The 15,890-nt window shown below is 43.6% G+C and overlaps 1 protein-coding gene across 4 annotated transcripts in view; it reads left to right on the top strand.

Annotated features, from left to right (window-relative positions):
• The window catches only part of lrwd1 (leucine-rich repeats and WD repeat domain containing 1), a 66,489-nt gene extending 51,093 nt beyond the window's left edge, over positions 1-15,396 (top strand). For all 4 annotated transcript variants that reach the window (XM_038813750.1, XM_038813751.1, XM_038813752.1 and 1 more), the window contains 2 exons: positions 12,528-12,637; positions 14,415-15,396. In XM_038813750.1, the coding sequence (XP_038669678.1) occupies positions 12,528-12,637; positions 14,415-14,555 (251 nt within the window). In that variant the 3' untranslated portion in view covers positions 14,556-15,396. The remainder of the gene's footprint in view (positions 1-12,527; positions 12,638-14,414) is intronic.
• Positions 15,397-15,890: the final 494 nt, after the last annotated feature.

Genomic DNA, 15,890 nt, shown 5'->3' with positions numbered 1-15,890 from the left:
GCCATTCCAGTATGTAATATTGCAGCTAAAAGATTGTGGACGAGTTACTTAAATTCTTTACGAGATATGGACTACCCACAGAAATACAATCGGATCAAGGATCAAATTTTACCTCAAAGTTTTTCAAAGAAGTTATGGATAGCTTAAGAATAAAACAATTTAAATCAACTGTGTACCATCCAGAATCGCAGGGAGCGTTAGAAAGGTGGCATCAGACATGAAAGACGATGTTGAGGACTTATTGTCAAGATTATCCAGAGGATTGGGATAAAGGAATTCCATTCGTACTGTTTGCAATTAGGGATGCTCCTAATGAATCAACCAAATTTAGTCCTTTTGAACCAATTTTTGGTCATGAGGTAAGCGGACCACTTAAATTGATTAAGGAAAAATTGGTGAGTGAGAAATCAGAAATTACATTATTGGATTACGTGTCAAATTTTAGGGAACGATTAAATAGAGCAGATGAATTGGCTAGACACCATTTGAAAGTTGCACAAAATGTGATGAAACATTAGGGCAGCAGGGTAGCATGGTGGTTAGCATCAATGCTTCACAGCTCCAGGGTCCCAGGTTCGATTCCCGGCTGGGTCACTGTCTGTGTGGAGTCTGCACGTCCTCCCCCTGTGTGCGTGGGTTTCCTCCGGGTGCTCCGGTTTCCTCCCACAGTCCAAAGATGTGCGGGTTAGGTGGATTGGCCATGCTAAATTGCCCGTAGTGTCCTAAAAAGTAAGGTTAAGGGGGGGTTGTTGGGTTACGGGTATAGGGTGGATACGTGGGTTTGAGTAGGGTGATCATGGCTCGGCACAACATCGAGGGCCGAAGGGCCTGTTCTGTGCTGTACTGTTCTATGTTCTATGAAACGGGTAGTGGACAAGAAATCCAAAGTTCGTAGTTTTGCCAGTGCAGATAGAGTTTTAGTATTGTTACCAGTGGTAGGTGAACCTTTAAAAGCTAGGTTTTGTGGACCTTATCAGCTTGAAAGGAAATTAAGTGAGGTGAATTATGTGGTAAAAACACCAGATAGAAGGAGGTATCACCGAGTGTGTCATGTGAATATGCTTAAAAGATACTTTGAAAGGGAAGGAGAGAAAAAGGAGGAGGTTTTAATGATTCTAAGTGACGAACCAAATCCACATGACTGTGAATTTGACATACCTCAAATTAAATTGGAAAATGAGGATGTTCTTAAAAATTGGGATAAATTGTTGAGTTATCTTCCAGAGGAAAAACAAACTGACCTGAAAGAGTTATTGATATCACATGGACAAGTTTGTGGAGATAAATTGGGAAGTACTATAATGGCTATACATGATGTAGATGTGGGCAATGCTGTTCCAATCAAACAACATCCATATAGACTTAACCCGTTAAAATTGGCACAGATTAACAAAGAGATTGAGAGTATGCTTAAAAATGGCATAATTGAAGTGGGTTCCAGCCAATGGAGTTCACCCATAGTGATGGTACCTAAACCAGGCGGTACCCAACAGTTGTGTGGGGACTATAGAAAGGTTAATGCAGTTACAAGAACGGACTCTTATCCTATCCCACATTTGGAGGATTGCATTAAGAAAGTGGGACAGTCCGCTTTTATTTCCAAATTGGATTTACTTAAAGGTTACTGGCAGGTACCTTTATCTGAAAGGGCGAAGGAGATTTTAGCTTTTGTGACTCCAGATGGTATATACCAATTCAAAGTTATACCATTTGGCATGAAAAACGCCCCAGCCAGATTTCAACGGTTAACTAACAAAGTCGTTTCAGGATTATCCAAATGTGCGGTATACATTGACGATCTGGTAATTTTCAGCCAGACGTGGAAAGACCATTTAAAACATCTGATGGAGTTATTCGTTCGACTTCAGGAGGCGGGTTTGGTGATAAACCTAGCCAAAAGTGAATTTTGAAAAGCCCAAGTCACTTTCCTTGGCCGTACAATCGGACAGGGTCGAATGGTCCCACGGGATGTGAAAACGAAAGTTATTGGGGAGTTTCCGATTCCTTCGATACAATGGGAAATAATACGATTTCTTGGTATGAGTGGATTTTACCGGAAATTTGTACCCAATTTTAGCAGTGTGGTCGCTCCACTGACGGCTTGCTCAAGAAGCATAACAAATTCCATTGGACAGCGGAATGTCAGCAGGCATTTGACGGCCTGAAGGCTGTGTTAACCACTGCTCCTGTGTTAGCCATTTTAAATTACACCAAACCATTCAAAGTGGCGGTTGATGCGAGTGATGTGGGTGCGGTGCTTCTACAGGACGACGACGAAGGGCTGGAGCGGCCTATTGGTTAGTTTTCAAAGAAATTAAATTCTCACCAGAAAAAGTATTCCACGATTGAGAAGGACACTTTGAGTTTGGTGCTGGCTTTGCAGCATTTTCACATTTATGTAACCAGCAATCCGTCTCACACCGTTTTATATATACTGATCATAATCCGTTGACATTTTTGGAGCGATTCCGGAATAACAATGCAAGGCTGTTTCGCTGGAGTTTACCGTTACAGCCATTTCATTTAACAATAGTACATGTGGCAGGATGAGAAAACGTAATAGCTGATGCTTTGTCATGAATGTAATGAAAGGAAGCAATTTCAGTTGGAGGAAGAAGAATGAAAAAAAATGGACTATATTATTATACCTGTTTGCGTGTTTTTTTTAAACGAAAAAGCATATTTACTGCGTGCACTTCTTAAAGAGTGGTGAAAAATGAAACCACCTTGAAGTTGATGGGTTATTTTTTCTTGGTTGGGCGTGCCATGTGAGAGTACCCTTTTAGAAATGGGCGTTTAAGAAATGGAGCTGCTCATGTTACTGGAGTGATGTCAGAGTGTGGGTGGAGCTGAGCTCTACTTCTGTTTTTTTAGTTTCAGTTTGAGAAAGCTTGGGGATGTCTGTTTTATCAGTGAGCTGAATCTGAAGTTAAAAGTGAGCTGCACTGCTGTTGATCTCTGCCATTAAAAGACTATCTATGGATCATTTGGTGAATTCAGAAGAACTATAAATGTTTTCAGTCTTGAATGTAAAACCTTTTTGGAGGTTTGTTAAGACTTTTGGGTGTTAAAAGGACAGTGTACAGGTTACTTAGTGTTGAAGTCTTTGCGGGGTATATTTGATTTACTGGTTGCTAAGATATTCACTGTTTTAAAAAGGTTAACTTGAGTCCATAGAATAAACATTGTTTTGTTTTAAAAAACCACTGGTCCATTTTCTGCTATACCATACCTGTAGAATGAGCCGTGTACTCCCCATACCACAATCTATTAATAGTTGTGGGTCAGGTGAACTCCATGATACACTTTGGGGTTCTCTAAACCCTGGCCCATAACACTATGGGTGATTCCTGTTTGTCATTTGTTTATGTGAACATGCGGGCTAATGTTTGGGGTTTGGTGGCAGGATGGAATCGTTGTTATTGATATGGGGATTGACATATTTGTTACTGATTATTGTTTGTTGTTGGTGGGTGTAAATTGGGGAGAAAATGTGAAAAAGGCCGAGAATAAAAAATATTTTAAAATAAATAAATAAATAAAAACAGATGGGGTTGCATTTTGTGTGTCCATGTCAAGTGTATTTTCAACAGGAATGTACATAAAATAGAGTGGGTTCTCACCTGATAAGGCGGGGGTGGTGGGCGCTGAAATCAGCAACCTGCCTGCCATTTGGCCAATCAGGCTTGTTACCAAGCCATGTGACCCTGATGATATGCTGTCCATGCTATAATGCCCTGCGCAACTAGGCAGGAGTGGGCAGCCCGATTAATTGTTTTGTTTGCCCGGGAGTGGGGGAAACTTTGCAGGTACAACATCACTAGTTTGGTGGGGAGAGTGAAAGCAAATCTGGCAAGATGGGATGGTCTCCCTCTGTCACTGCAGGGTCGTGTACAGGCGGTTAAAATGAACGTGGTGCCGCGATATCTGTTTATTTTCCAATGCTTGCTGATTTTCCTGCCAAAGGCTTTTTTTCATAGAGATTAAGGGAAGGATTACCTCGTTCATATGGGGAGGGAAGGTGGCCAGAGTCAGAAAGGTGCTGATACAGAGGGGAAGGCAGGCAGGGGGTTTGGGTCACCCGAACCTGATGTACTACTACTGGGCGGCGAATGTGGAGAAGGTGCGGAGCTGGGTCAGAGGGGTTGATTCCCAGTGGGTCAGAATGGAGGAGAGTTTGTGCAGGGGGTCGGGACTGAAAGCACGAGCAACAGCGCCGAACCTGATAGCTCCGGGGAAATACTCAGAGTCTGGTAATAATAGCTTCATTGAAAATCTGGAGGCAGTTTCGCCAACACTTGGGGTTGGGGGCAGGGTCAAGGGAAATGCCAATTCGGGGGAACCACAGATTTGAGCCAGGGAAGTGGGATGGAAGTTTTCGGAAATGGGAAGAGAAGGGGATTAAGATGCTAAAAGATTTGTTTCTTCAGGGTCGGTTTGCAGGATTGAGGGAGCTGGAAGTAAAGTACGGGCTGGAGCAGGGAGAAATGTTTAGATACATGCAGGTTTGAGATTTTGCCAGGAAGGAGATACAGAGCTTCCTGGAGGAACCGGCCTCCACATTGCTGGAGGAGGTGCTGACGACAAGGGGTCTGGAGAAGGGGGTAGTGTCAGTGCTGTACGGAGCTATTTTGGAAGAGGAGAAGGCACCACTAGAAGGGATCAAAGCAAAGTGGGAGGAAGAGTTGGGAGAGGTTATAGAGGAGGGGGTCTGGTGTGAGGTGCTCCGGAGATAACTGCCTCCACCTTGTGTGCGTGGTTGGGGCTGATACAGATGAAGGTGGTATACAGAGCACATCTCATGAGGGTGAAGATGAGCTGATTCTTTGAAGGAGTAGAAGATGTGTGTGAGCGCTGCGGGGAGGGCCGCTAATCATGTTCATATGTTTTGATCCTGTCTAAAGCTAGTGGAGTACTGGAAGGAAGTTTTTAGGGTAATTTCCAAGGTGGTGCACGTGAAACTAGACCCGGGTTCCTGGGAAGCCATATTCGGGGTGTCGGACCAGCCAGGGCTGGAAACGGGTGCGGAGGCAGATATCGTTGTCTTCGCCTCGTTGATCGCTCGAAGACTGATCCTGCTGGGATGGAGAGCAGCCTCTCCACCCTGTGCCCTGGCGTGGCGGGGGGACCTGTTGGAATACTTGGCCCTTGAAAAGATTAAGTTTGAACTGAGGGGAAGGACGGAGGGTTTCTACAAGTCATGGGCATTATTCGTTATTGACTTTCAAGAACTGGATAACATCACATTAGTTGGGCGGTGTGGGTGAGAGGGTTTGGGGGAGGGGGGCTGTGCATATTAATGGTGACTATGGGTAATCACCGATTCCTTTTTGTCATTTCTTTATGTAAACATGCGGGCTGTTTTTGGGGGTTGGTGAGAGGAAGGGATCATTGTTATGGGGATTGAAATATTTGTTGCTGATTATTGTTTATTGTTGGTCGGTGTAAATTCGGAAGAAAATGTGAAAAAGGAGAATAAAATTTTTTTTTAAAAATTATTTTGTTAATGTACCCTTCAAAGGGAAGGAAGGATGGGGTCTTTTGATCTTTAGGCTGCCCTTTGCAGATCGGGGTGGGGGGGCATTTGCCTAAGATCGAACACCACCCTTTGCCCTTCTCCCTCACCTGCTGAAACTCTCCCTGCCCAAACATTGCTGGTTCCGTGGATCCCTGGGCATTTTTACACCTCTTATCCCTAGCAGCAACCACTAATGTGCTTTTGATGCTGCCGAGACTCATGGAGCGGAGCTGCTGGTCAGTCGGATTTTGTGAGATTCCTCCCCAGTGAGCGACGTAGGTTTAGTCTATATTTAGTCTGTCCGCAGAGCTGCGGGATGGGCTGGCATGCAGCAAGTCAGCTCCATGCCACCTTTGCTTCTGGGGTGGGGTGGAACGTCCATCCATCATTTTATCCAACCCAGAGAATGCTGGAAAAACTCAGCAGGTCTGACAACAGCATCTGAAGAGAGTTATCGTTTCAAGCCCAATATGACTTCAGAACTCCATGAACTGCTGAACTTCCAAAGGAAACTCACTCCACAGGTGCTTCCAAGCCTGCGGAGTATTTCCAGCACTTTGTTTTAATTTCCGAATTAAATTCGGGCAGCACGGTAGCACAGTGGTTAGCACAGTTACTTCATAACTCCAGGGTCCCAGGTTTGATTCCCGGCTTTGGACACTGCAGAGTCTGCACGTTCTCCCCGTATCTGCGTGGGTTTCCTCTGGGTGCTCCGGTTTCCTCCCACAGTCCAAAGATGTGCTGGTTAGGTGGATTGGTCATGATAAATTGCCCTTGCTGTCCAAAGAGATTAGGTGGTATTATTGGGTTACGGGGATAGGATGGAGGTGTGGGCTCTGATAGGGTGTGTTGCTCTATTTATTTTCTTGGTGAGCCACAAGCCTTTCCCTTAACTCGATCAAATGACCACACAACCAGTTAGTTAGTTCAAAGGATGGTTTATTTACATACACAAGAGTTATCTCAACATGCAAACACAATATCTGCTACGAGTTAAACTACACCTGTCAGCTACAATAACCTATACTTAACTTCAGGTCGACCGGCACTGTGCAAATGGATAAAGGCCTTTATCTGGATTTCACTTGGCTGGATTGAAGAAAGTGGCTCTGTCTCTGCTGGGCTCATCCGTCAGGTAGCGACCGTTGGTCTTGAACTTGGCTGGCTGTTCCTGCTGCAATTGGGTTGGCACAGGCCGGATCCAAGAGAGACAGAACACATGGCTGTGCTCTCTTTCATCTCACTGGGATTTTGCGCTCTTTGGGGCGGTCCTTACGGTCCTTCCCGTACCAGCCTCCCCGGACAGGCGCCGGAATGTGGCGACTAGGGGCTTTTCACAGTAACTTCATTGAAGCCTACTCGTGACTAAGCGATTTTCATTTCATTTCATTTCCTTAACCTAGGACCCAATAGTTCAACAGGGCTCTGATCACTGTCTTCGATTTCAGCCAATAAAGGGGCGGGTGCCTTGGTAGCTGGGCGGGTCCTTCGCGGTCATTGACCTTGGCAGTTGTGCTTTCTGAGCAAGGGAGTGGCGCCAATCAGTCTGTGGCTGTACCGGTTGCTTGATTAGAGTCGGAGTGTCTGAATGACACAGTAGATTATTGCAATTACTAGAAGGGCCTCTACTATGTATGAAAGGGGTTCCATTTGGCAATGTTTTCACACCTGGTGGGGGTTTCAAGGTCTGTCTTTGTGTGGTGTAGTGTCCGGGCTGGTGGTGGTCTGTTGGGTGGTAGTGTCCGGGGCTGGTGTGGGGTTTGTAACAAAATTCCGTTGCGCGCGCAGTTGCAGAAGTCTCGCGATGATCCAAACGCATGTCAGCGGTCCTTGCTTCATCCTGTGTTGTCTGTTTTCCGTGTAATCCTGGAGATGCAAGCATAATATCTGTTATTATCTTTGGTTAATATCTTGTTTTATTAGTCTTTTCTCCTTACTCCGATAACCCATTATGATTGTCACCATGTGTGATTCCCTCTTTTTTTTGTTTGAAATACCATTTTGGAGAGACAAGAAATTAAAAATTTTAAAGTACAGAGACTCTCGCAGCTTGTGGTCAATGTGGGGTCGTAGTTTACACAAGCCTTTTGACCTGAGTCTGTGCCATGCGAGACTAAGGTGTGTGACCATTTAGTAGTGTCCTCCTCATTTAGGTGTGCGCATTTCAATTGTCCGTAGACTGCCATGAAATCAATCCAGAGACGACCAGCAAACGTGGTTGAGTATTCTCCCTTCTTTTGCCTGCAGTGATTTAAACCCTCGACTGGATCTCCTTCGTTATTTTTACATATAGAATTTACAGCGCAGAAGGAGGCCATTTGGCCCATCGAGTCTGCACCGGCTCTTGGAAAGAGCACCCTACCCAAGGTCAACACCTCCGCCCTATCCCCATAACCCAGTAACCCCACCCAACACTAAGGGCAATTTTGGACACTAAGGGCAATTTATCATGGCCAATCCACCTAACCTGCACATCTTTGGACTGTGGGAGGAAACCGGAGCACCCGGAGGAAACCCACGCACACACGGGGAGGATGTGCAGACTCCGCACAGACAGTGACCCAAGCCGGAATCGAACCTGGGACCCTGGAGCTGTTAAGCGATTGTGCTATCCACAATGGTACCATTATACCCGATGGCATCTAATATGGCTGTTTTCATTTCCTGTAGAGTTCCTCCTGCTACATTTTGGGGTTCTGGCAAAGCTGACCTTACGGACCGGCTAAGGATCATAACTATTGGCTTCACTTCCTCCCTCTCATCTAGGCCGTACATAACCTTTTGTTGGCACACCTCCTCAAAGAATTTGTGCGGGTATGCGGTGGGCTAGAATGGAATAATTTTCATGCAAGCGTCTCTTAATTGGGTTATGGATAGTGGGGTGGTGTAAACGATATCAGGCTCCTCATCCAATGACCTGCGTTCTGTGGTAACTGGATTCGTGGGGGTCGAGTTGTGAGTGGGGCTGCGTGCTGCCTGTGCAGTCGGTGCTGCGGGTGCTTTTCTTTTTGGGACGTGGGGGGTTCGATTTTGATTTCCCGTGTCCTCTACCTATTTTTGGGTGCTTTTGTTTAACTCTTGCCAATCGGGAGCATCTTCCTCATCTAAATCCTGCCCGAAAGTGTACCTGAAGCCATTCTGTAGAATGAGAACTTTTCTATCTTCTGTCAGCATTTAGCATGGTCAACGGTACTCTACCTCTGTTCCTTAGTGGAGTTGTGGAGCGCTCTCAAAGCTGCTTTTAAATCTGCGTATTTGCTAGTTAGCTGGGCGACCTGTTCTGTTTCTTCTCTTACCAGGACTGCGCACTGTGTATCTTGGTCGGCTTTATCATACTGGGTATGGAAGCTACTACGGTGAACTAGACAAGATTGATGTGCGCGTTTTACATCGGCCATTTCCTTATCCTTAGCTGCTAACTGTTCCTGAGGTTGCTCAATTATCATCTCGCTTTAGTTACTTTTTCCCCTCGTTCTTTTCTTCCTTCTCAATTAACTGCCTACGGAGCATCTTCACGGCCTCCTCTGTGCCTTGCAACTGTGCCAAACAGAATACTATTGCCATCGGCTTTCTGACTTTCCCTACGTTTTTCTTGTGAACCTCGCTTAGATTCTCCCACCAAGTCTGTCCTATCTTTCCCCTTTAAGTGATTCCTTAACTCTTCCTCCCATATGGGGCATTGCTGTGCTCTGTTGGTCGCTGCGACCTCGATTTCCTGTGGATTCGTCAATCTTTCCATTGTTTTAGTGGCCATTACTACTTTTATCTCTTTCTCTACTTTTAATTTGGGATCGGGGAATAAGGTGGTGATTTGAACAGCGGGTATGGCTTAAGCTATTTTCCGGCTCACAATCTCTCAATAGTTGTACACAATTCTAACGAGTTTACCTTACTCTTCCTGTTAGATACGCATGTGGGTTAGTACACCCTTCTGAAATTTGGTTATTTGATCAATATGGGACTTGCACTTGTGGTTCTTTCTCTTTTTCGCAATTGGATTCAAAGTTTGTGGGTTCTCTCGGAGTGGCAGTCACTTCTAATCGAGTCCCGTCAGAGTTCGCCAATAATTTTGCTCTATTTATTTATCTCGGTAAACCACAAGCCTTTCCCTTATATCGATCAAATGACCACACAACCAGTTAGTTAGTTCAAAGGATGGTTTATTTACATACACAAGAGTTATCTCAACGTACAAACACAATATCTACTACGAGTTAAACTACACCTGTCAGCTACAATAACCTATACGTAACTTCAGGTTGACCGGCACTGTGCAAATGGATAACGGCCTTTATCTGGATTTCACTTGGCTGGTTTGAAGAAAGTGGCTCTGTCTCTGCTGGGCTCATCCGTCAGGTAGCGATCGTTGGTCTTGAACTTAGCTGGCTGTTCCTGCTGCAATTGGGTGGCACAGGCCGGATCCAAGAGAGACAGAACACATGGCTGCGCTCTCTTTTATCCCCCTGGGGTTTCACACTCATTGGGACGGTCCTTAACCTTGGACCCAATAGTTCAACAGGGCTCTGATCACTCTTTGATTTCGGTCAGTAAAAGGGGCGGGTGCCTTGGTAGCTGGGCGGGTCCTTCGCGGTCATCGACCTTGGCAGTTGTGCTTTCTGAGCACAACATTTGAAAAACTTCACATGTACCAGTACCAGACCCTTCCCCCCTGCCAGTATATTGAACATTCTGTAGACAAAATGTTATAGTGGTATAAAAGTACATTATTGTCAGGATTTGCTGGCGATTTAGTTATTTCATGTTTACTGTATTAACAAGACTGGTTAGAGGTAGCCTTGGCGATGTCATTGGAACTTCTGTGACATCACAAATGAGCTGCAGGCTTGCCATTAAAACACTGTTCTTGCAGCCTTATGATAAAGTCTTGAATAGCGAGGTCAATCTCTGTGGTGCACATAAATAGAATGAGATATACCTACTATTCAGAAGAAGAATTAGTTCCTGGTGCATTCAAGTTCCAGTGGAAACTACCAAAAACCATAGACGTCTACTCCGGAAACAATTGACTGTCTGCCATTGGAATTATTGGGTGGATGGTGTGAATGTGTCTCTAATTCACTTGTCTCTCAGTCCGGAAGAAACGGTCTCGAACACGTTCGTACTTCAGAATATTCTTTATTGCGATCGGGGCAGCCCTCTAGGTATTCTAAAGAACCACCTCTGAGAGTGCCAAAGTATTGCTCAAAACATCCTTTCTTTATATGTTTTTTTAAGGGGCTGTCCCTTACATTCACTTGAGCTTGCCCCCATTAGAAAGCATAACTTGTTTTTGCCATAGTTTCGATACATGATTTTACAGACTTTGAGGTTATCTATTGGCACATGAGTATGTAGCAGTCTTAGCATAAACTGCAGGTGTTTAGCCATAATTGCAAGCGGCTCCCGCATTTCATATTCCGTCATCCAGCCATCTTCCTTGTTTCTCAGGGCTATTCGGCTTACAGTCATGAGTCGGCTCACGAATTCAATAACAACTCCCCTATTTGTAATTTTCCACTAATGTGTCCCATTAATTCTAGCTTGTTCTAGCTATTAACCCTTGCTTCACATTATCAATGGGACCTTGGTTTGATGTCACATCCAAAGGACAGGAGCTCAGACAGTGCAGCACTTCCTCAGTGCTGCACTGGAGTGTCAGCCTTGATTTATGTTTGAACTCAAGCCCAGGAGTAGGACATGAACCTAGAATCTTGTGAGTTGAAAGTAAAAATCCCTTTACTGGGGGCAGGGAGGGGCCCAGAGGATTGGAAAAGGGCTAATATGTCACACCCCTGTTTAAGAACGGAGGGAGAGGTGTAGCACGGTGGCGCAGTGGTTAGCACTGCTGCCTCACGGCGCCGAGGTTCCAGGTTTGATCCCGGCTCTGGGTCACTGTCCGTGCGGAGTTTGCACATTCTCCCCGTGTTTGCGTGGGTTTCGCCCCCACGACCCAAAGATGTGCAGGAGAATTTTATTGTTTGAGACTGGGAATGAAATAATGGAAAAGTTATTTTTAAAGATGGTGTGGGGCAGAAAGGGCCAGGCAAGCTGATTAGTCCTTAAAAATAAATCAGCAATATCTTGTGAATGATTTTTTTAAATGGTTGAAAATGTTGCGGTGCTTGCCAATCCTTCTTCTGTTTTTGATTCCTAAGATGTTGTTGCTGGGAGATGTTGAGATTAAAGGATAATGGTGTAATGTGGGTGATTTTAACCTCATGCTCCAGATAGGAAACTGAAGATTGGCCACATGTTTTACAAACTGGTTTTACTTCCCGTTGAGCGAAAATAAAATTGGGCAATGTGTAAAATGGGCAGATGATCCAATCCTTCTCTTTCCCGCCAGATACATTAGTTTAAAATTACCACTTTGGGTTTTCTTTATAAATATAAATTTAGAGTACCAAATTATTTTTTTCCAATTAAGGGGTAATTTGGCGTGGCCAGTCCACCTAACCGGCACATCTTTGGGTTGTGGGAGCGAAGCCCATGCAGTCACGGGGAGAATGTGCAAACTCCACACTGACAGTAACCCAGGGCCGGGATTCGAACCCGGGTCTTCAGCGCCGCAGTCCCAGTGCTAACCACTGCGCCACGTGCCATCCCATCACTCTGATATTTAAGGGTCAGTGATGTAGGAAGATTGATTATTTAATCTTCTGATATTAGGCGTTGATATAATAAAATAGGTGTATATAATGCTGTACCTTTTGTTATATAAAGTACCTATTCTATGATGGTGATATCAGTTTAATGGTAGGTAGCTTAAGATATTATCTTGGTTATGGTTCCAGTTTTGAAGCACTGTTCTTTGACCTCCATTATCTAATCCCATTACTTGTCTTTACCTGATAATGATGGTATTTCAAATACTAAAGACATAATCCAAATGTTAACTTGTGGATATGAAAGGTTAAAGAATAAACATGTAGTGTCATACCGGTGAATAGTAGGGCAGAGTTTATCCAACAGTATTGCAGTAATTTAACAGAATGGATTCTTTCTGCAGTTGAAAACTATCTCGTATGTGGAGATGAGAAGGGAGACATTTGGATGTATGAGCTTGACAAGTTCACCAATGAAGAAATTGAATCTGGCAAGAAGACCTCCCCAACACAGGTAGCTTGTTCTTGTTACTAATGAATTAAATGTATTTATCATTAGTTGAAAAATTAACTGAATCTGGTTAGTCTTAAATGGTTTATCTCTTCATATATTCACCATGTGTATAGGCCAAATCTTAAGATAACAAACTTAAAATTAAATGTTATTTCATCGTCTTCTCCGCTTTCCTCGTTCTCCACATATCCCTAAAAATGCAGACAGAATATCTGTAACATGTTTTCAAGAACAGTATTCCTTCAAGATCACATTACCTCGCTCTATCAGACTACTTCCCCCTTTCCCATGACCTACAAAAGTGCCCTGATGCCTTTTCTTTTATTCTCGCTTTTTTCAATAGTTGCCAGTGGTTACATTCTGACTGTTCCCAGTGGTGTGGGAAAGACTCTGTAAAACATAACATCCGTCTTCAGTCTGTGGATATGATCATTAGTCCTTGTGTTCTACCTATCTCTAGAAGGAACATTTTTTAAAAATCATATTTCCCAGTAATTCAAAAATTATTTTTGTATTCTAACCAAACGTTTTAGAACATAGAACATACAGTGCCGAAGGAGGCCATTCGGCCCATCAAGTCTACACCAACCCACTTAAGCCCTCGCTTCCACCCTATCTCATAACCCAATAACCCGTCCTAACCTTTTGGACACAAAGGGCAATTTAGCATGGCCAATCCACCTGACCTGCATGTCTTTGGACTGTGGGAGGAAACCGGAGCACCCGGAGGAAACCCACGCAGACACGGGAAGAATGTGCAGACTCCGCACAGTCAGTGACCAAGCAGGGAATCGAACCTGGCACCCTGGTGCTAACCACTATGCTTCTGAGCTGGCCAGTTTTCACTGTTATTTGTTTTTTACAATCTCGGATATATTCTAATTTATTGTTCTCAAGTCAGAAGAGAAAAGGGCAGTCTGTTATCCACCAGATAGAACATCTTGGGTTCACAAGAGTGGATTAAGAATGACGCATCATCTGTTCAATGTCCCCTCTGATAACATAACTGTGATTCCAAAACAACACCACATGAAGAAATGCATCTTCATTCCAGTGCAGACAGCATGATGGCGCAGTGGTTAGCACTGCTGCCTCACGGCGCTGAGGGCCCGGGTTCAATCCCGGCCCCAGGTCCGTGTGGAGTTCGTACATTCTCCTCATGTCTGCGTGGGTCTCACCCCCACAACCCAAAGATGTGCAGGATAAGTGGATTGGTCCCGCTAAATTGCCCCTTAAATTGGAAAGAAAAGAGTTGGGTACTCTAAATTTTAAAAATCTTCACTCTACTGAACTCATTTGGTTCTCCCCAAGTAGAATGTGGCTTCACCACTTTATTTTTTAAAAATTAAATGCTGAAGCAAAATTGTTTCCTTGCAGAGAACATTCCCATGGAGCACACGAGGCAACATCACATGTTTTATATATTGTTTATTCTGCACTGGTGAAGGGAAAAGGGAATTAAATACTTCCTTCGCAAAAAATTAGTTTCTATTCGCTATTTTTACTGTGAATATTTTTAAGATAAATTACATTAGGAGTTTGATTTTTTAACCTGCCATATCAGTCTGTTGTTCATGGTTCTAACTAAGGATGGATGGGGAAAGCATTTATGGAACACTGCAACTTCACTGTAAAGCATTTAATGTTTATATAACTACATTGGAATGCACAGCATTCATACATCTGAGGACACGGCATTTGTACTCACAAAATATTAGATGGTGGATTGTAGTTCGGTCCGTTTGCTCACTTTGTTCACATTCTTGTGCATTTGCAGATTCTGAAGTGGCCAGCCATAGAAGCACGGGGGGAAATAATTGAAGGAACATTGATAAATAATGTAACCACGGACCCAGAATTTAAATACCTTGTAGCAGTGACAGACAAAAACATAATTGTTATTTGGAAAAGAACATAGCGTTTTCAGCAGGGGAGCAGAACAACTGGATGCTCACGATCCAGATATTCAGCCATCTTGACTCGAGTGGCACTGCACGGTGCAGTATGGCATTCTAGTATTGTGTTCAAAAAAGCCATGCATTTTAATCTGAGAATCCTGAGCCCTTTCTGAATGAGAAATGTGCCTTTTGGAGAAGATGAACACGGTCAAAGAATAATTGAGCCAATGTAACAAATACTAGCAGGTGACTTGCGGTGCTGCTTGTGGTTAAGTCCGATTAATAAATACAGACGTACTTATAGTGTATAATGCACAATCATTTTACTACTAGTATGTTATGTATGACTTACATCCTGTGTCATGGTAATTGTTCTTTTATGCTGTTATTTATATACTAACTGCTTTTACGTGGATCCTCATATCAGTTCGGAATCTGACTAGATGTAGCTGGAAAAGGTTTTGTCTATATGTCAAAAATTATTGCCTTTGTTTTTTCATGTATTTTTTTTTAAAGTGTAGACATTTGGATGGCATGTATGAATGACATGTATGACATGGAGTGTGATGATGGTAGCTCAGAATTTCTTAACAAAGTAACCACATTGTAAATTTCCTTCACCATGTAGCAGTTAAACTGATCTGAGGCAGCGGTTACTTTATAAAAATTGGATGGTGTGGTTTTAAAGTGAGAGAGCCCCTGTTTAGTAACAGAACAGTATGTCTATTGTATGTAATTCACTCCCGATCACCTGAAATAATATGCACCTGACTACTGTGCCTTGCAAGATTTTCCCCTAAATTACTAAAGAATGTTACATGTGAAAGAAAATGGATACTGTACCTCTGGTATTGATTATAATTTTATGACTTGGTGTTTTTTTTACATTATAGTTTTAATCACTGGAAACAAAGCAATCAATAGCTAGATGTCAATAATGCAAGATGGGCACTTACCTGGCAGCATGGTGGCGCAGTGGTTAGCACCACTGCCTCATGGCGCCAAGGTCCCAGATTCGATCCCAGCTCTGGGTCACTGTCTGTATGGAGTTTGAACATTTTCCCCGTGTTTGTGTGGGCTTCGCCCCCACAACCCAAAGATGTGCAGGGTAGGTGGATTGGCCATGCTAAATTGCTCCTTAATTGGGAAAAATGAACTGGACACTAAATTAATATTAAAAAAAAGATGGTCACTTATGAATCCAATAAGAAATTCAAGAGCAATATATTTTCCCCAGAATGATTAGAATATGGAACTTGTTACACAAAGACTCATCCTCAGTTCTCTGTCCAAAGGCAGGTTCTGCATCCACCCAGTCAGAACAGGATCATACCCGATGCTGTTGGTTCCACATT

Source organism: Scyliorhinus canicula, chromosome 12 (genome assembly GCF_902713615.1).
Source record: "Scyliorhinus canicula chromosome 12, sScyCan1.1, whole genome shotgun sequence".
Taxonomy (NCBI): domain Eukaryota; kingdom Metazoa; phylum Chordata; class Chondrichthyes; order Carcharhiniformes; family Scyliorhinidae; genus Scyliorhinus; species Scyliorhinus canicula.
The sequence above is the reverse complement of the archived record's forward strand: the minus strand, read 5'-3'. Positions and strand labels throughout refer to the sequence as shown.